At 38.4% G+C, this 20979-nt stretch overlaps 1 protein-coding gene across 1 annotated transcript; it reads right to left on the bottom strand.

Moving 5' to 3' along the window:
• Positions 1-863: 863 nt before the first annotated feature.
• On the bottom strand, positions 864-18327 carry LOC147404431 (neurofilament light protein). The gene is made up of 4 exons (XM_086440371.1): positions 18207-18327; positions 17095-18130; positions 4731-5417; positions 864-1750 (listed from the first exon to the last, which is right to left on the bottom strand). Exons 2-4 carry the CDS (start codon positions 18067-18069, stop codon positions 1166-1168), a joined length of 2247 nt encoding a protein of 748 aa, XP_086296497.1. The 5' UTR covers positions 18070-18130; positions 18207-18327; the 3' UTR covers positions 864-1165.
• Positions 18328-20979: the final 2652 nt, after the last annotated feature.

Below are 20979 nucleotides of genomic sequence, written 5' to 3'. Positions count from 1 at the left end.
ATACAAAGACTTAACCTTTTAGAAACAAAAGTTTTGGTGAAAATATTGTTTTGTTGAGAATATTTAAAAAATTCAAATATATAACTAGGATTATTTACCTCCTATTTTTAGTTTTGCTCAATTGTGAATCATAACAGATGTAAGAATATTCTTGGTGAGGAAAGAATCTTAAATATCCAGCCAAGGTTTGTATTTTTTTTATTTTTTTAAACAAATATTTTAACCATCTCCAAATAACAACATATTTGGAATTACTAAGAACAATTGCGGAAAGGGAAAGAAGTCCAAATCTCTCTCCTTGTCAATGTCTGGGTTGTGGCCTAATCCAGCCCGTCTGACATTTTGGATAGTGTTACTAGGCTGTTTAGTTTCCACGCCGAACTAGGCCAAATTCACATTCGGATGGTTCAGGTTCAGAAGACCTGTTGGGCGGTTCCATGGTTTTTAAACTCGGTATCGCGTCTCGTCTCATTAAACTCCGATACCGAGTCATCTCGGACGAGTTTTCCAATACGTTTGAGACATCTCGTGAGATAACTCAAAAAATATAACGTGAGACATAAAACTCGGTAAAAAAAATGACTTTGTGAGTAGGTCTCGTTCAGTTCTGATACCGAGTTAACTCGGACGATATGTCTCGGTCTCGGACGAGTTTAAAAACCATGGGCAGTACTGCTCCATAACATATATTACTGTTATTTGAAAAAAAAAAAAACTATGCAAACTTCCCTGTTAAATGAATAGCATTGAAATTATCTGGAGGTCTTGAAGTATTGCAAGAATGTTTTATAACACAACACATATGAAGAAACCCAAACAGAACACGAGGAATTTTATGAACTGCTGCATATACCTGTGTAATATAGACAAATTTCACTTCAGATTTTTTCACAGAAAAACCATTAATTACATAATTGTTCAAGCATGAATTTCCACCGCACAATAAACTCCCTCATCAATAACTAGCAGGAAATCTAACGGAAACAAATAAATATAACCAAACTAATGATAAGCAAAAATGGAGTGGTTGCAGATGTTACCTAAGAGTTGAAAAAGGAATTAAATGGCTGGAAAGAATGGAATAATACACAGCAGATGGTACACAAATTCTAATTACGGTTACATAGGAATGATCTCATGCTTCATGTAACCGATGGTTGTGATCTCATGCTGCAGGAAGAGAAACGGATGCAGCCATTTCAACTAACTCTTTCCCTCCAACATTGGCGATAAGCTCCATGGATATCAAATGTTCTATTGTACTTACAAAATCTTCTTCTTTGAGATTGTAAGTTTGTTGAAGCTTCTTTGCTTGAGAATCCGCTAAATCAGCTTCGACAAGTAAAATTTTAGCTTCTTCAAGGTCACCTAACTCAAGAGAAGCTGATCTCTCGGCCATGGCAACAGCAGAAACCAAACGTAATCTTTGCCAACCTGCCAATGCGGCTTCTTTTTCCTTGAACAAAATTAGCTCCTCTGTCTCATTCAATCTTTTGATAGTGTCTTCAATCTCTCCTTCTATGTTACCAAGCTTTAAAACGGCTGCCTCTGTCTTAATCTGTATGCTTTCTTTTTCAACAATTAGTGTTTTTGCCTCACCAGCTATTCGCCCGGCTTCCTTGAAATTTCTTGCAGAAGCAGCAACTTTCTTTTCAGATTCCAGTTCAGGGATTCTCTTGTCTATGAAGAATATCCGTTGCGTTGAAGAAGCAATTTCTTGCTGGATGCTTGACCTTGTTGAAGAGAGTTCCTTTAAAAATTAGAGAATTTAATTAGAGAGCTGCTATTGGCACCCCAACTTTTACTTATTACACCGCAATTTCTTAAATTATTTATCACACCCTAATTAAATAATAAAGTACACCATTCAAGCATCACAAAGGTTTGGCTCAAACTATTATCTCTATATTACAAAACATTATAACACTCTTTCAAACAATTTCAGTCGTTGTTTACAATTATGATCAGGCTCATATAAAATCTCAAACCCAAATAAAACTCTTAGCAAAAAAAGAAAAGAAAAAAAGAAACTGATCCATGGGTTTGTGATGGTAGCCAAGATGAGGTTTTCTCTGTAAGATTATTTGATCACTTTCATTTCTATTGGTTCACAGACGCTGTTTCCTATTTATAGCAATCTGGGGTCCAAATGTGCCTCGCAAAATATCTTCATTTGGGAGGCAATTCTGAATAGAATTTTCATAATCAACTGATATATTTTTTATTATTGAAAAGTGGTCAAGCTGACCAACTTAACAAAGACACAAAGAAAAAGAGGAATCCCACCAACGTATAAAATCATCGAAAACAACCCCGCTAAACTCCTTGAACACCTTACACCAAAAATAAACACAACTCAGAAACTGAAGCGGCTTCCACTTCAAAACAGTGGCAATTACGTTCTTTCCAAGTTCCCCAGACACTGCAAAAGGTACAAGACTCCAGAGGACCCTCTTAGCATTCCTAAATGAGAAGCCCAATCGAGCCCAAGCCTGAAATAGAGACCAGATGAAGCCTGGAAAACAGCCCAAAACACCAAACAGGCCTAAGAAACCCACACATCACGGGCAACTGCACAGTGAATAAAAACACGATTGGCAAACTCCTCATCCTAAATGAACATAAGATATATATTGGGTCCTTGGAAGCCTTGCTTAATGACTTGATCCATTATGAGCACTTTCCTCAACCAAGCACATCATATGAAAAACGCAATCTTCGAGGGAATCCCTTTGGACCCCAAATAGCCACAAAAGGGAAAGGATGTTCATTAAGAAGACACAAAGAATATAAAAAAGGATTTAACCATGAAAACACCCGAACTGACTGCCTGTCCAAACCTCGTTCATCTGATTTCATTTGGGCCACCTTTTGTTTTCTATATCAGGTTGGTTTATGGGGAAAATGTTCATCATCTTCTTCTTCATTTCACTTAATCTCATGAATCTTGTGGGCTATAACCCCCTTCCAGTGTATTGGAGCATTTGGAAGGAAAGGAATCTCTGAGTTCTTGTGGGTTTTGATGGATGTGAGCGCTCTCTTTAAGAGATCATCTCTTTTTAGACTTTCTTTTCTTTTGGTGCAAAAGTTTCAAGGAATTTTTAGGGGTGCTCTTTGAAGAATTTCTGTTTAGATGAGACAGTGTATGTATATTAGAGACTCGTAGTACAAGTGTGTCTCTTGCCTGCTGGTGTGAGCTAATCTTCTATGTGTGTTTTAATCTTTACCAGTTTCATTCTTTTTATTTTCCTCTCTTGCACCAGGTTGGTCATCTCAACCCCCTTTCCTTGCTCAAGGAAATTATATTACCAATAAAAAATAATAGTAATAATAATAATAAAAAATAGAAAGAAAAAGCTTTCTATTAGATATAGTGCCAATTTCATCAGCAATACTCATCAAGTAACCAGACTAGCCACACTAGTTTGTCTTAATTTTCAATTTCCTCGCCTGCATGGTATCATGCATACATCCTATAAATTGTGTACATTTCACAAAATTAAGGGATTCCAGTTGTTTCAAGAGATGGCTTTTGTTCCTGCATTGCACATCCAGAGATCTTGGCAACTCTCAAAATGGTCAAAATCTTACTAATATTATTGTGCATATGCTCTGAAGGTTCGAAGATGTTTCCATAGATTAGATTTTATATAAATTTCTTGACTTAGGTGATTGAAGACCAACAATTGTTAACAATTCCAGTCGTATTCATTTATTGAACATTTAGAGCTAGGGGTTTGACAAATCAAATTAATTTTATACATATGCTAATCAATTCTTATTTTCATAGTTTAAAGTTTTTTTTTTGGTAACTAATTTTCATTGCTACAATTGAGAACAAAAATCTGAGAACATGTGGGGAAGACAAATTTCAAGCTATGTAACAAAGATACATCAATTTCTATTTCTGACCTTCAAACTATATATATTTTAATGAATAAATAAACATGGTTGGAGATGACCCTTAGACTGTGTTAAGTTTGTAGAAAAAAGATCCTATTTCTTGACAATTATTTTTGGGTTTATTGTCTTCTTTGCTGGTCGGATGTCTTACCAAACAAAGGAAAAAAATAAAAAGAAAAAGAAAAAGAAAAAGAGAGAAAAAAAGTGACCATTGGTGAACATAGACTTCCATCTTTTTTTTTACGAAAGTCAATAATTTGTTGGGTTTTTCTTTAGTCCATAGTGCGCTAAATTTACAATCAGAATTTTTTAGAAACTTAAAAATATGCTCTAGGTTTCATTTCATTTTCTTTTTCCCCCTTTTTTCCCCTGCCAATCTATTCAGCCTTGGTGTTTCTTTGTCTAAAATATTTGTGATTACGGGTACATCCTAAATCGAGGTGTTTTCCATTCAAACAAGTGATGCTATCATAAGACTTATCTCCTGGTAGTGAGCATCAGTATTAAAACACCACGTAATTAAGATCTTCATCAGGGACTCACCACTAGAGGTACCAATTCATTTTTTGGCATCATAAATAACTTGGTGGATCCTCTAGATTACTCCAACAAGTTTCTTGATACTCAAGAGCATCAACATGACCCAAGGTTCAAAATCCCATCTAGGGTAAAGATTTGATCAAAATAAAAACCGAAATTGTCTAGACCGAGCAGTTAAAGAAATTCCTAGAGAATCCTTAAGCATTTAATATTATAGAAGTAATATGGCCAAAAATAACATATAACCAAAATGACAGAACATGAGACTGTTAGAGAGCATAATTTACCTGTAGAGAAGCTCTTGCAGCAGACACTTCTTGTCTAAGTATTTGGAGATCCTCTAAAATTTTCTCTTCAGTTTTGGCAAGTTCCACTCTAACCTCCCTAGACTTCAAAATCGGCAATGCCAGAGACTTTCTTAGAGCAACAAGTTCTTGGCATGATTTTGCCTCGACCATGGAAACACTGGCAAGTTCTCTGAGTTTTGCTCCCCTATTTTCTTCTTGAGAAAAGAACTCATCAATTTCGTTCTTTTTCATGGATGAAGTTTCACTTTCTAAATCCATCCTTGAAAGGACTGTCTGCATGTTATCATACTTCATATCAATACTTGATTGTGCCTCATGAAACCCAGACACCACACCAGAAATCCTTTTCTCAACTTCTTGTATTTTAGAACCGTTTTCCGCAATCTCCGCTTCCTTTTGTCTTACCAAATCAAGTAGCTTCTCTAATTCCTCAGTCAGGACATTTTGTTTCTTACAAAGAAGTTCTTTTTCTCGATTGTCATCCTCGATCATGTACTCAATGGAATTATTCAATCCCAAACGTGCATCATTTATTAAATGTGATTCAATTTCCAATTCCATTTTCTTCAACTCTAAGGATTCAACTGATGATAGCCATTCGCTCATTTCTTTAGAAGAGACTTCTTCTGCATTCTTCAAGACTAAATGTGCATTATCTTCAGCATCCTGTGAAACACAAATAAATATTAAATAAAGTTTTAAGCTAAATCTAGAAAGAGTTAAAAGTTTATTCAGCTTCTGGAATAATAAGGGAGTAAACCTCAAGAAAACTATAAAAAAGAAGTGATAACATGGGAAGGAAAAAAAAAAAAAAAAAAAGATAAAAAAGGGATCTTAGCACAGCCATGTCCATGGTATAAAGGTGAGTTTCTCGAGATGGTGTTGAACTTTTTATGCAAAATTCTGTCGTACAACAGTCAGAAGAAAGTGTTCACCGGCCCCATCAACAGTTTTTTTTCTTTCCCTTTTTTTTATCACCAAAAAGATTTATAAAGAGAAAAGGAACATAAACAAAATTCAGGATCTCTCCCTCTTACAATGCTTCCCCACCTAATTACAAAATTTTCGAAGAACAAACTTTCTCACTCCTTCAATGACTTAGAGTTACCTTTGGGAGTAGCATATAACAGTAAGATGATATGGGAGTCGGTTTTGGTGAAGGTGGGGAGGAGACTTGGTATATGGAATAATGGAAGTCGAAATATCTCTCTAAAGGGTGAAAAATGATACTGATCAAATTGACCTTGGCAAATATACCAGTCTATTTTATGTCGTTGGTTCTCGATTCGTCGAAGTTTAGAATATAAGCTAGATAAACTATTTTGAGACTTCTTGTGCATGGGATTTAAGGGAAAAGGAAATTTCACATGGTAGGGTGGAAGATCATTTGCTCTTCAAAGGAGGGAGGGTTGGACTTCAAAAAGTTGGGCGGACGAACGCAGCTCTCTTAGGTAAATGGCTTGGGAGGTTTGGAGTGGACGAAGAGAGCCTTTGGTTACTGAAAAATACGGCGTAAAAATGCATGGTTCGGAAAGTGGTGTGGCTCAGGGTGCTCACGGATGTGGTGTTTGGAAAGGAGTACTAAAAGTTCTGGTGTTTGAAATGAAAGTGCAGTTTAGGAAAGGGAGAAGGATCAGGTCTGGGAGGATTGTTGATGCGGTGATGTTCCACTTAAGGAGCAATTCCCAGACCTATTTGGGATTTCTCAGAAAAAAAGTGAAGTGATTTCCTTACTTGTGAGGAGAGTGGATAAGGGGGACTTTGGGATTTAGAAGATCCCTAAATGACTGGGACATTGAAAGCATTGCTAAGTCATGTATGGTGGAAGGGGTCTCAATTACTTTTGGATAGGGAGGATTGCAGATTTTGGGAGGGGATTCTTGATGGTGGCTTTTTGGTTAAATCTTTTTATCAAGTGATGAGGCATTCCAAGAGTCATTCATTTCCACCAAAGATGATTAGGGGTTGCAAGATGCCATCGAAGGTCTCCTTTATGTGGGCTACAGCTTTGGGGAGAACTCTTACCAAAGATCCAACTCATTAAAAGAGGGATGGTGGATCCTAATTTCTGCTTCCTTTGCAAGCGAAGAGGGGAGTCAGTGGATCATATTGTTTTGCATTTTCCCATTTCTCAACAATTTTGGGGGCATCTTTTTTGTTTCAATGTTTAGAGTTGCTAGTCGTTTCCCTTGTCGGTGAAGTCCTTGCTTCAGTTGTGGCTTCATTGGGATGTAGGTTTCTCATCTGCACAAAAGTTACTTCAGAGTTTTTTGCCATTTGCAAATGGTTCGGAGTTATGAAAGGAGAGAAATAAATGGATCTTTGATGGCAAGGAGTCAAGTGTGAATGATGTAGTGATTTCTGTTTTGGACCTCTCTTTTTTTTTTTGGTGTAAGGCACTCAAAGAGTGGGGGGGAGGGTGGTTGTTCTTTGATGATTTTGTGGGGAGATGGGATTGGGTTTGTAGTATAAATTTTTTTTTTTTTTTTTGGTAAGTGAAAATTTATTAATGGGAGGACAAGGGGTCCTCAAAGGCTACAGAGAAAACAAGAAGAAGAATAAGGACAAAGAAAAGCTAGACAAAGAAGCAAAGAAACTACTCTCTAGTCACATTATCCCATCTAAAAACAAAATCTTCAAAGAAATCACCCTGAAATTCCTTAAATTGCTTGCACCAATAAAACATCAAGCCAATGATATTGAAGATTATCTCTTGACGGGTTCTCTCTTTCCCATCGAAAGTTCGGGAATTCCTCTCTTTCACAAACCCCAACAAATTGCAAAAGGTGTTAATTTCCATACAATTCTTACTTTACTACCATGAAAGGGAGTCTTCCATCCAAAGAGGAGAAATAAACGACCGCGGCTGGAACCAAGAAACCTTAAATTGAGAGAAGGACATTCAATCGTGGGGAGTCTATTTAAGGCCGCCAAACACAAAAGAAAGGACACTTTCGTTGGCACCTTAGAGGACCAAATAATTGAAGAAGGGAAACACACCTCTTCGTTACCTTCAAGAAGTGAGTAGAAAGACTTGATAGAAAAACGACCATCCGTACTACCTTTCCAAATTCGATGATCAACCCCATCTATCGAAGCACTCATTGAGGCTAGCAAATCCAGGATAGAGATTGCGTTTTCAATTACCCAGTCATTTAATCTTCTTCTAAAACCCAAGTCTCAGGACTCACCCCTCTTGTTTGGGACCAAGAAAGCATAAACAAACATTCTTTTCCTCATGGAAATAGAGTTTAGGCCTGGAAATATAAGTCACAACGGAGTTTTGCCACACCAGTGATCTTCCTAGAAAAGAATACGATCTCCTCTCCCTAGCTCGAAACGAACATGCTCACTCAAGATTCCTCCCACTCTTAAGATGCCTTTTCAAACTCCACAACCGAATGGGATATTACTAGGCAAACTACTCCACCCTCTAGCTTCCTCGCCAAACTTCGCGACAACAAATTTTCTCCAAAGCTCCTCTCTTTCAATACCAAAACGCCAACTCCACTTCCCTAGCAAAGCTTTATCCACTGACTTAAATCTTCTAAAACCAAGACCCCCTAACTTCCTATGACGACACACCAACTTCCAGTTCACAAGGTGAAGCTTATTATTACCCAATCTTTCATTCCACAAGAAATCTCTAACCAACTTCTCAATCTTCTTGGGTAACACAAGGATAAGAAATGAATCGAAATGTTAGACAAAATGCTTCTAATAAGAGTCATCTTCCCCCCTTTTGACAGGTATCTAGCTTTCCACGCATTAAGCCTCTTTCTCATCCTTTCAATTAGGGCCTCCCAAACTAACAAAGGTTTGTGTGTTGCTCCCAAGGGGAGTCCCAGATAGGTACAAGGCAAGGAACTAACTTGACAACCCAAAAAATCTGCCTATGCCTCAATATCAAAACATCGCCCACAACATAAAGGTTGCTCTTTCTCAAATTGATGGGTAAGCACCTCAAACCAACAAAGGAGTCCCTTAAGGAAACAAACTTGACTCGTATTGGCATCTAAAAAAAAACTAACATGTCGTCTGCAAATTGAAGTTGCGAGACTTGCGGTCCATTACTAGTTACACCAAAACTAGAGAACACTCCCAAAGAGGTGGCTCGAGGGAACATTTTACCCACAGCTTAGACAACTATATTGAAAAGAAAGGGGGATAGCGGATCACCTTGTCTAATACCTCTAGAGATTCTAAAATAGCCACCTAGGCTTCCATTAACCAAAATGAAAAAAGGAGGCTGAAGAAACACATTTGCTCATCCAATTAATCCATTTCTCACCAAACCCCATACTGTACAAAAGATACCAAAGGAAGCTCCAATTAACATAATCAAAGGCATTTTCGATGTCAACTTTACATATAAGCCCTGCCCTGCCTGTCCTTTTCTTAGAGTCTATGCACTCATTGGCCACCAAAATTTGTCTACCTTTGATGAAAGCCTCTCGCTTCTTGTCAATAATTTTTGGAATCACTACTTTTAATCTCAAGGCAAGAATTTTCGATAAAATCTTATAAGCAGACAAAATTAAACTAATAGGCTTGAAATCTCTCAACTCCTCCACCCTTCTTTCTTAGGAATCAAAGTAATGAAAGTTGAATTCGAACCATGCTCCAAGAAACCTTCCTTGTAGAAATCACTCATAACCCTACACAAATCCTCCTTTACCACATCCCAACAAACTTTGTAGAAACTCATCGTAAAATCATCGGGATCTGGAGCCTTATCGTTGGACATGCTGTTGATTGCTTGTAGAACCTCATCCTCTCCAATCAGTCTTTCAAGCCAATCCCTATCACTCTCGGAAATATTATCAAAAACTAAGTTATCCAACAAAGGTCTTTCCTAGAACTCCTCCAAATAACGATTATGATAGTAACCCATGATGGAGTTTCTTATACTCTCTTCATCCTCAAGCAATCTATCCTCCACCAAAATCTTCCCAATTAAATTCCTTCTTTTATTAAAATTAGTAACACGGTGAAAGAATTTTAATTTTGTATTAAAATTAGACCTTTGTTTCCAACTAATTTCTTCTAACAGAGCCACTTATTGGAATTCAGCTTTAATTACTATAGCATTGTATATCCTTTGGGTTTGGTCATCTCGACTGCCATTTTTTTTTAATATATCTTTTTTACCAATAAATAAATATATATATATAATTTTTTTAATTAGTAAAGATAATTTTATTAAAAGGATGAGAAAAAATGAAGGTCGAGATGACCATTCCAAGGTACAACAAGAAGGATACAGACCCAACAGTCAAAAGAAACTACCCCACATCAAGGTCACAGATCCTGGTCCATCTTACAAGAAAATCCCCTTAAATTCTATATAAAGTTTGTCCCACAAAAAAAAATAGCTAAAACAAAAATGATTAGATCATGAAAGGGCCGCTCCTTCCCTTTGAAAATACGATTATTTCTTTCTTTCCATAGGCCTCGCTTAATGGCAAAAGGCAGAAGAACCCATATAATACACTGACTTTAGAAACGAAAAATCCCTAAGGCAATAAAAATCCAACAATAAACGCAAAGAGGATGTGAAACAACCCTCCAAACCAAATAATAACAAAAAATGCGACCAAACCTAATGCGCTATAATGCAATGCACGAGAATGAGATCAACTGATTTGCTATTCTCCTTACACATGCAACAAAAATTAAGAGCTTAAGAGCCTCTTCTAAAGATCTAATCCAAAGTCGGCGGCCTCCCAAGCGCTGTTAACCAAACAAAGGGCAATAAGGCATTCTAGACTACTCAAGCCATAGGACAATGAAGGAGAAGGTGATTTAGGGATTCACCCTTTGACTTACATATGAGGCAAAACATTATAATTACATCACGACTTTTAAGGTGGTCTATGGTTAGAACTCTATTCAAGGCCATACTCCAAGAAAAGAAAGTCACTTTCCACTGGATTTTTAAATACAAAATGAAGCAAGATGAGAGGTTTAGAGGGATTACGTACATAAAATCATCGCATTTCTCTCTCTTACTCTCTCTCTGAGATCACGAAATCCTCAATTGAAAAAGGTCAAAATTTCTCTATTTTGCTCCATGAATCGATTCTCAATCAGTCTGAATCTACACTAGGGACATCCCAACAGTCAATTCGAGTTGTGATTCATTATCTACCATTGAAAAGAAGCCTAATCTCGAAATTTTCTTGATCGAGGAGTGATGTGGATGGAAATTAGGGTTTATGCTTTTAGGAAGGGAATAGAGATGATAATAAAATGATTGGGAATGATCTAGGGTTTCATGCAACATGAATGTGCGCCAAGATCTGTTGGATTGGACGGGAGAATTTCGCTTGCATTGATGGTTCTTGTTCGCATCGAAGGTTGGAATTGGATCAAAATCAAAATTGGGAAAGATGAGAGAAGACTATGCATGGGCAAGAAGGTGAGGAGTGGAAACAGAGTCGGCATATGTAGCCAATCCACGCTCTTGCTATGACTGTAAATCATTTGAATTCGACAACATCCACCACAACTGATCAGGTGTGCCAGATTTAATTTTTGTCATCTCGTCAGAATATTCTAAAAAGGTAGTCACGAAGATTTGGAGATCATGGTGAGGAATCACAAGAGATCGACGAAGCAAAACAAAGAGATTGTGTATGTTGAAGAGTGAGGTTAGTTCAAGTGGAGTTGAAGGTTTTTGAGTTAAAATTAGGTCAGGTCAAGAACCAAAGAAGGATTATTGTTGTGGAGAGCGGAAATCAAACAATGTCTCTATGGTGCTCCTTTGCAGAAACGTGTTGGCTTGGTCTTGCTTAGTTAAGGCTGGAGTGAAAAGCTGAGGTAAACCCATTTGGAGTAAATCTACGTTGAATGGAAGGGTGCTGGTAGATGTTGGAGGTAGCAAAGACAAAAACAGATATGTTAGAGTGCCCAAGTTTAATGAGAAAAGGTGGGGCACATCTTTGCTCATACTAGAAGGACCTAAGGGTGCTGTGTGCGAGTTGGCTGAAGCTTTTTTGAAAGAAAAGGATTTTTGGACTATTAAGGCCTCAACAAGTTCAGTTGTTGGACTTGTGGACCCTTAACCAAAAGAACATGGGTTGGTAGCTGGGCCCCATGCTTTGAAGGAAAAAAGTGTTAATTTGTTTGGAGTTTGGTAGAATGCTTTGGTATGCGAGTTATCAGATCCTATCAAATCAATTGATGCGTTGGGAGGACAATGAAAGAGGCAATTAAAGAGCTTGAGGGAGGGCTCTTGAAATTTTTGTTCATCCTGGTAAATCAATCTAGGAGTTTGTTATTTGTGGTAGATGGTTGTTTGTTTAACTTTTATTGGGAACCGAAATCGTTTCGAATTTAGGATGGAGTTGTCCATGTGAGGCCATGGTTCGTGCTGATCAACCAAATCCCTTCTTGCTGGAAAGAAGATGCTTTGATTGAAGTCTGGGGTCTACCATTTCAACTTTGGTATGAGGAGATTTTCCTCTCCATTGGAAATGCTTTGGGGGGACTCCTAGAGTTCGTAGACATTAATCATAGGTTTGAAGATTTGAGTAGGGAAAAATTGAAGGTTCGGGATTGAGAAAGAAAGATCGTAAGAAGTATTAAAGTCTGTAAAGAGGGTTTTGAGTACAGAGTGGGTATTCGATGGAGTGAAATGAAATCATTCCTAGGTTTTATGGTTCGAAGCCAAGAAGAAGGTGTTGGAGGTAGTAATTTTATTTGTAGGCCAAGTAAAGAACCAATTCAGAATCTATCGTTTGGAGGCAAAGCTCCGTCGTCTCAGGCAATAGAGGTTGGGTTGTTGAAGGAAAAGGGAAGAAGACCTGGTGGAATATCAGATCCCGGATTTGAGATGGATTCAAATCCTAATTCAAATTTGATTTTTCTTGCAGCCACGTATGCAAAAATTGAAGACACGTGTCAGGTGAAGTCTCTTCTTGAGAAAGGATCAGGTGCAGTGTAGGAGGTGGTTGATTTCTGTATTCTATCTTTGAGGGTTGTGGATCCAGATGCAACTGATGTGATTGGGCTTGGCTCGAAAGGGGATTCATGTGGGTCTTTTGTCCCTAACTCAATTTTGATTCAATCAGATGAGGAGGCTGAGTTTACTCGTTTCATTGGACTGGATTCGTGTATTGTTTTTTTGGGTGTAGACCCCAATGGGCTTGTTGCGAATGAGTTTGTTTTGGGTGTAGAGCCCACTAGGCTTGGTTGTGTTTCAAACCAAGACACCACTTCAGACATAGGGTATTTTGAAAAAGAAATGGATCATGTTGAGCCCGTTGGGCTGCTTACTGTTTTGGCCTTGAACCCAGCCCATGATTGCGAATAGGTTTTTGGTTCGGCTACTCTGGAAGGCTTCACAGAAAATATTTTTCTGGTGTGTTTCATTCTTCTTCCTCTCTACCTCTTCTCTGTTTCTTAGGGGTTAAAGGTGAGGGTGTGGTGTTGTTTAGAGTACGGGGAACCGATCGAGAGGTGTTTTTCAACCTGGGTTGGTCAACCTTACATGCGGGAGTTTGCTTTCCTCGTTGTTTCCCTTGGTCGACTACACTAGCTTCTGCTCAAGGCTTCTCATGGGTAGTTTCAGAGAAGATCTAGAAGTGGGTACCTGCGATTCATTGTCATAGAAAGGTGGGTGTGAGTTGGTATTTCAGGATATTGGCATTTTGCCTTTGGGTCGACGAGTTGATCAGGAGAAGGCTTTGATCTGCGACCTAGCTGATTGACTTTTGGGCAGTATGTAGATGTGGGTTTAACAGTGGTGGTGTCCTTGGCTAGGAGAGGAAATGCTGCAAAAGTGCTGCTGGAGATGGCTCTGGGAAGACAATTGATAATAACCAAATATTTGTTCAAGTTGGAGGAGGAAAAGAGACGTCAATTAAGTTTACCGAAAGTCAGAGAGGTTAACCAGTAGTGCAATGTTTCCACTGAATGTTAGTGCGAAGGTGTTGGTTCGCAAATCTCTTTCTCTTGTCAGGTAGGTCATTATTGAGGCTTGTGTGTTAAAGAAGAATTTGTTGCCGAGGAAGGAAGCCGAGGAATTAGGAAGAGGGGCAAATCGGTTATGTTGAAACCATTGTCGAATAATAATAGTTAAATTGCTTTCCTAGAATGTGAGAGGTCTCAATCATAAGGATAAGAGAGCAATGGTTAAATCAGTAATCTGTATCGCCAAGCCCCATATTGTAACTTTGCAAGAATCAAAACTTATGGAGGTGGATAACAGGTTGATAGCGGAGTTGGGGGAGGGGGGGGCAACAATAAAGATTGGTATTTTGTGTTTGCTTTGGGGGTTGCAGGTGGGATCATTGTCATGTGGGATACAAGAGTCATCTTTGTGGAGGAATCTTTGATTGGGGCATTCTCAGCTTCAATCCTTTGTACGTGGGTAAGGGAAGATTTTTCTTGGGTATTCTCAAGTGTTTATGGGTCAACTACGAATAGGGATAGGGTGCAATTTTGAGAGAAGTTGGATGATGTTGGGTGTCGTTGGAACCGGCCGTGGTGTCTTGGGGGAGACTTTAGTGTAATCAGATTTTGCGTTGAGAAGTGAGAGGGCTTGGGATGGTGTACAAAGCTAAGATTATTTGAGGGGTTTGTGGGTAGAAATGAGCTTTTGGATATTCCACCTTGCGAGAAGGCGTTCACATAGACGAACAATCAAGAGGATCCTTCTCTCACAAGGCTAGATAGAGTTTGTCTCTCATGATTGGGAGGAGCACTTTGGGAGGTTAGTTCAAGAAACAATTCCTAACCCCACCTCGGATGATTGTCCTGTCACCTTGACAGTTAGCGAGGTTGAAAGAAGACCTACTCCATTCCGATTCAAAAATATATGGCGTATCCAAGAAGGCTTTGTGAATTTAATTCAAAGTTGGTGGAATGAACCCATCCTTGGGGGGAGGTCGGCTTTCGCCTTTAGGTCAAAGCTAAAGTTTATTAAGGAGAAGTTAAAGAAGTGGAATTTAAAAAAGTTTGGCCGAGTGGAAGTGAAGAAAGGGGGCATTAACAGAAAAGAGGAGTTAAGCGGGCTATCAGCCAAGGAAAGAGTAAATCTTATGGCGCGCTTTCAAAAGTTGGTTCTAATGGAAAAAACTAGTTAGAAGCAAAAGAACTGAGTGAGTTGGTTGAAAGAAGGTGACCAAAACTCAAAATTGTTCCATCGAATGGCAAACTATCATAATAGAACCAACATCATCTCTAAGCTCAAGATTAACAGGGTGTGGAAGTATGAGGAGGAAAGTATTAGAGATGGGATTGTTGATTTCTATTCTAAGCTTTATTCGGAGGTCCACTTGTCATGGCCGCTTCTTAATCAGTTGGAGTTCGATGATATTCTAAGCACACAAATGAGCTTCCAATTCTCCTATTGAAACTTCAAACTTTTTTCCCTATGCTCCCAAAGAAAGTCCAAAAAAAAAAAAAACTCCAACTCTATCGCTATGGAACTTGAAATGTAGAAAGGAGCTAAGAAATGCTTAGTGATGCTCACTAAGAAACTTCTTTTTCCCCTAGCTCTATTGATCTAATTCTAGAACCAATACACATTCATTTTCGATTAGAACCCCACCTAGAATTTTTCTACCCCTAACAAACGTTCCTCACAAAGAAGAAACTATTTTTTTTTTGTATTGATAAATCGCAAAGAAGAAACTATAATATACATTCATTTGCACTTAATCTTGTAAGCATCACCAATCTAGCTAATTGGCCTATGAAATCTCTCCAGCAGTTTTAAAAGAATCATGAATTGATTCTTAGCAGACTACAACAAATATTACATATGGGCAATTTGCTTATCATGGAAACAATTAGCCATCCATATAAATCATGCATTCTCTACAGAGATTGCCAATGTTTTTAAAAAAACTCTTGACTTCCAAGACAAACAACCTATTTTATAGTTCCAATTGCTCGCTCTAGCTCTTCCACCTACTCTCTGTTGATGTAGCTCCTAGTAGTCAACACCCAAGACTTCATTTGGTAGATGTCATAACGTATTGATGCAATAAATATTTCTCCCTTCCTCTTCACCTTTTTTTATTATAATAAACGAAAAGGAAAACATTACAACGGGAAGGTCGAGATGACCAACCAAGGAAAAAACAACAAGAAGAAAAGATAAAAAAGAAGAAAGAAAACTACGAGTCTACAAGGTTACAAACAACATCCCAACGGACCAGAAAGTCTTCAAAAAAGATCCCTTGAAACTCTTTGAAAATTTTACACCAAAAGAACAATAACCCCAAAATCTCAAAAAAAATATCTTGATTAGATTTCGATTTTCCTTCAAAGGTTCTTATGTTCCTTTCCCTACAAATGCCCCAAGCAACCGCAAAAGGGGAACAATCTCTTCGACAAACGAAAGCTCACCCCCAATTGAAACCATTAAGTAATCACGCCTGTCATCGAATCTTGCAAACAACACTCCACACTAAAATGAGCTAGAAAATTAAACCACATTTCCTTAGCCACTTCGCAATGGACTAGCAAATGGTTCGATGTCTCCTCGTCACTCATACACATATAACAAACATTCAGCCCACAAAAACACTTCTTCCTCAGTTGATCAAGAGTAAGAGTTTTAACTTGAATGGTTGTCCACTCGAAAAAGGCCACCTTCGAAGGCACCCTTGGTCCCCAAACAACGATATGAGGGAAGGTTGTGTACCCACTCTTATTTAGGTCATTGTAAAAGTTTTTAACTGAAAAAACACCTTTACTATTTAGTGCCTCAAATCCTCCCCATTTGAATCTCTTGGAATATTGTCTAGGCACCCCAATAAATTCATGACCTCTGGCACCTCCCAATCATTTAACAACTTCTAAAACCCAAATCCCACCTTGTGTTCCCTATGCCATCCACCATGAAACTAGCAATTGAGAAGCTCTTTTTAGTCGATAAGGCAAACACCGTCGAGAATCTTTCATTTAATGTGCCCTCCCCACACCATGGGTCCTCCCAAAACCTCACCTTATCACCCCTTCCCACTTTAAATTTTACTCTCTTTTTGAATTTGAGTAGAATTTTGAGAATGCCTTTCCATACACTACACCCATACAAGTTCTTTGCCTCCCCACTTTCCCAATCCCCATACAAAAAATTATCCTAGTTCTTTATTTTTGACACAATTGAAATGTTTCCGTGTTTAATTAACCATGTCACAGCTGTTATTTACACTTTTTTCAAGTGAATATGGTATCAATAATAATGGAAGAATTCAATTGAAACATTAAGTAACGGCTGAATATAATCAATCAAATAAACCTAATTCTATAATAGATTAATGTAACTAAGCATCTTGAACTAAACTCTTGCTTCTGTTATTACGATAAAGAATGGATTTCCACTAACCTTTGCAAATTGTTCCAGCAACAACACACCTTCCTCCTCAGCTGCAATCTGAGATTCTAAAACCTCCTGCATCTTCAAATCAACAGAATCACAATCTGCTTCGGCATCTCTCACCGCAATCATAAAACCTTCCTTCTCCTTTTCTGCAGCTGCAAGGCTCTCGCTGACCCTTTCTGCCCTCTCGAAATCTTCAGCCTCACAAGCTTCCTCCAATTCTCTTTCCAACTGTTTATGCTTAATGGATGATAAATCTAAATTCTCAGCCGCTTTCCTTCTCTTCATTGCCGTCTCCTTCTTCATTGCTGTGAGAGACGCGGCCACTCCTCGAATCTCCTCAAGTTTCTCTGAAATCCGAGCCCTGATCTTCTCCAATTTCTCCTCATTCGAACCATCACCACCGTCTTCTTTACGAGACTCGGCCTGGGGATCAACTCCAGGTATCGAAATATTTTTCTCGTTGGCGTCTTCAGAACCGATTTCAGTTTCAATTGTGAATGTTTGAGAATCCAATTCAGGAGATTCCGATTCTTTGAGGAGGGAATTAGCATCATCGGAAGTGAGAGATGGAGGATTCGATTCAGCTGTTGTTGAAGATTCATCAGGAAGGGAAGAGTCTCTGCCGTATCCGATCTTGATGCTTGATTTCTTCTTCTTTCTCGAAAGTTGTCGAGAAACTTGAGGAGGGGTCACTTCTGCTACTGTGGTAGTAGAGGTGGTAATAGGGGAGGGATCAAATTGTGGTGGTAAGGTTAGGGTTTCGATAGGAGTGACGATTGTGAGATCAGAGAAGAGATTTTCATCAAGAGGTGCAGATGAAGAAGAAGATGATGATGTTGTTGTTGTTGATGATGATGATGATGTGGTGGGAATTGGAGATGGATGATGATCTTCGTTGTCTGTGATTTGGGAAGGATTGAAGAGTATCATGCCTTCGAATAGAGATCCCATATCGTCCTCCTCAAAAGATGCATCCATGATTCCAAAATCAGATTCAGGATCTTACGCTGATATAACAGAGAGCAACTTTATGCAGTCTCTGCAAGGCAAGCAGGGAAGTGAATTAGATTTTGAGAATAGAGAGATAGAGGGCAAGAGGAGAGGATCTTTCTTACATGAGTCAAAACAAATCAGTTGGAACTCGGAAGACGGTTGCCTAACCCAAGTCAAAACAAATTGCCATTGCACCCCCCCATCATTTTTGTTTGACTACACCACATTAAATCATTGTTCGCTACATCACTTAAGGACTTTTAGGGTATGTTTGATTGCACATGGAAAATAAGGTGGAAAATCAATTTCCATGGAAAATGACATTTTTCAAGTGTTTGATTGCACATGGAAATGGAATTCATTTTCCACCCCATTCAAAAAGTCCACTAAATCATGGATTTCATTTTCCCACCCATATGGGTTGGAAAATGAAATACACCCATGTTTTCCATCATCAATTATTCCCTACCACCACCACTACCACCATCACCACCACCACCATTACACTAACCTTGTCGTCGTCGTCACCATCGCCGTCGCCGTCGGCTCCGTCTCCGACCACCTTCTCTCTCTCTCTTCTTATTTTTCTTCTTCTCCATCCCTCACCTCCTCCGCCACCACCACCACCACCAAGTTCTCCCCCCATTTTTCTCACTTACCTTCATCGTCGCCGCCGCCACCATCGTCGTCGTCGTCGCCGCCATCGCCTCCACCATCGTCGTCGTAGCAGCCACCGCCATCCCCACCGCCGTCGTCGTCGCCGCCACCGTCGCCCTCGTCGTCGCCACATCCTCCTTCTCCTCTTCTTATTTTTTCTCATATTTTTTCCATGATTTTATCCAAGTGAAATCAAACAGTGGAATTTGATTTTCCAACCCTACCTATTTTCCACAACTAATTTTCCATGGATTTCAAATTCCATGGAAAGTGACTTTCCATGCAATCAAACATACCCTTAGTATAAAAATTACAAGGGTTTATGGAAATGTCTTAATACTCAAAATAGCAATATTTGCTACGGTAACTATTATTATTATTATTATTTACATGTGCTTAATCTACATTTTATCACTCTGCTTGATAAGTTTCTCATATGCAATTGGGAACTGGTCAACCAAACCATTTGACATTTTTGTGATTTTTTTCTTAATAATGCACATGTGTTTTCATGCTATCATTAAACGTACATTTTGCTTATATGCTAGAGATGATTAGTGGGGTTTATGCATATTCGTGCCTTTGTGTATAAGCATTGTAGCAACTACATCACTTCTGACCTCAAGTAGATTCCCAAATTATTATGTCTAAAACATTAGAGACTTTTTGGTCTAGCAAGTATGACTATATAACTATAAACTTCCTTACCTCATGAAAGTATGAAAGTACATGTGACCTGTCATTTTAAAGCCATGTTTATGTCTTGAATTGTCTTGGTATAATAAGTATACAATAATGAACTTCCTTACCATGTGAAAGCATATATTAGCTGTCATTGTAAAGTCAAGTTTTATATCTTGGATAAGTGTAGTCTACGTATAAGCTGAGGGTATGGTCTCACATGCAGCATGTGTACTATTATTTAACTAGAGAGCTTTCGAACACTACTCCTAAATCAGCAATTCTATCACTCATTTTCTTATTTAGATAGTTAATATAGTTGTTATATTGTCTTTATTGCAGGGATATATGTTTATCTCATTGAAATACTTATTTATTATGCTAATTCTTATGCAAATGTTAATTTTTGTTCAATCTTTCTTACATTGGTATTCTTGAATAATCTCAATGGCTTTTACCAATAGAATGAAAACTAATGGAGTTTCTTCTTTGTAAATTTCTTGGCGGCTTACCCGCCTTTGTGTGATGTGAAAGGTAGCTTTGTTTCATAGTTTGTTGTGTTAAAAAACAAAAAATGCTTTAAGGTTAATAGCTCTTTCATCAAAGTTCATTGAGTGGCTTAACAAGAAGGGTAGATCTTCAATTGTTTTTGTTTCATTTGGTAGTGAATATTACTTGTCAAAGGATGAGATCCAAGAGATAGCTTATGGGTTGGAGTTTAGCAAGGTGAGCTTCATATGGGTCATTAGATTTCCTGTTGGAGGACAAAAAACTAGTGTTGATAAAGTACTACTGTTTTTGAACATGGGTGGAGATAAGGGAATGGTGGTGGAAGGGTGGGAAACACAAGAAGAAATACTAAAGCATTGTAGCATTGGTGGGTTTGTTACTCGTTGTGGATGGAGTTTTGTAATGGAAGGAATGAATTCTGGAATCCCTTTTATAGCCATGCCCATGCATATCGATCGGCCTGTAATTACAAGGTTGTTGGTAGAGAGTTGTATAGCTATGGAGATATAGAGAAAGAATATTGGTGGAGAAGTGAAGATTGTAAAAGGAGAGGTGGCAAAAGTGGTTAATGAGTTGGTGATAGAGAAGGAAGGAGAGAAAGTGAGAAATAGGGCAAAGGAGTTAAGTGAGAATATGAGTAAGAAGGGAGAGGAAGAGATTGATATGGCGGTGGAAAAGTTGCTTCAACTTTGTGGAAGATGTATGTATTCTAATCGAGTCTTGCTTTCACATATTACCAGCAACCCATCCTTGGGGGAGGAAAAGGTATTGCACCATTAGTTCTTCAAGGAACAAATAGAAATTTAGTTAGTTTGAAAATAAATTTGTTTGGATATTTTGTTGTGGCGAAGTTGACATGTTATGATTTGGTCAGCCTGAATTTTACTGCCTAAAAGCATATATAAGTTGCATCAAACCCGATCAGGCAATGTGGTACCGGGCTTGCAAGCAATGCAATGAGAAAGTATCATAAGTTGTTGGATCTGGGTATTGGTGTGGCGCTAGAAGAATGATGATGAGTGCAATTTAAGGTTTGGCAGTTAGAAC

Source organism: Akebia trifoliata, chromosome 4 (assembly GCF_017979445.1).
Source record: "Akebia trifoliata isolate Shusen 1 chromosome 4, ASM1797944v1, whole genome shotgun sequence".
NCBI classification, from domain to species: domain Eukaryota; kingdom Viridiplantae; phylum Streptophyta; class Magnoliopsida; order Ranunculales; family Lardizabalaceae; genus Akebia; species Akebia trifoliata.
The sequence above is the reverse complement of the archived record's forward strand: the minus strand, read 5'-3'. Positions and strand labels throughout refer to the sequence as shown.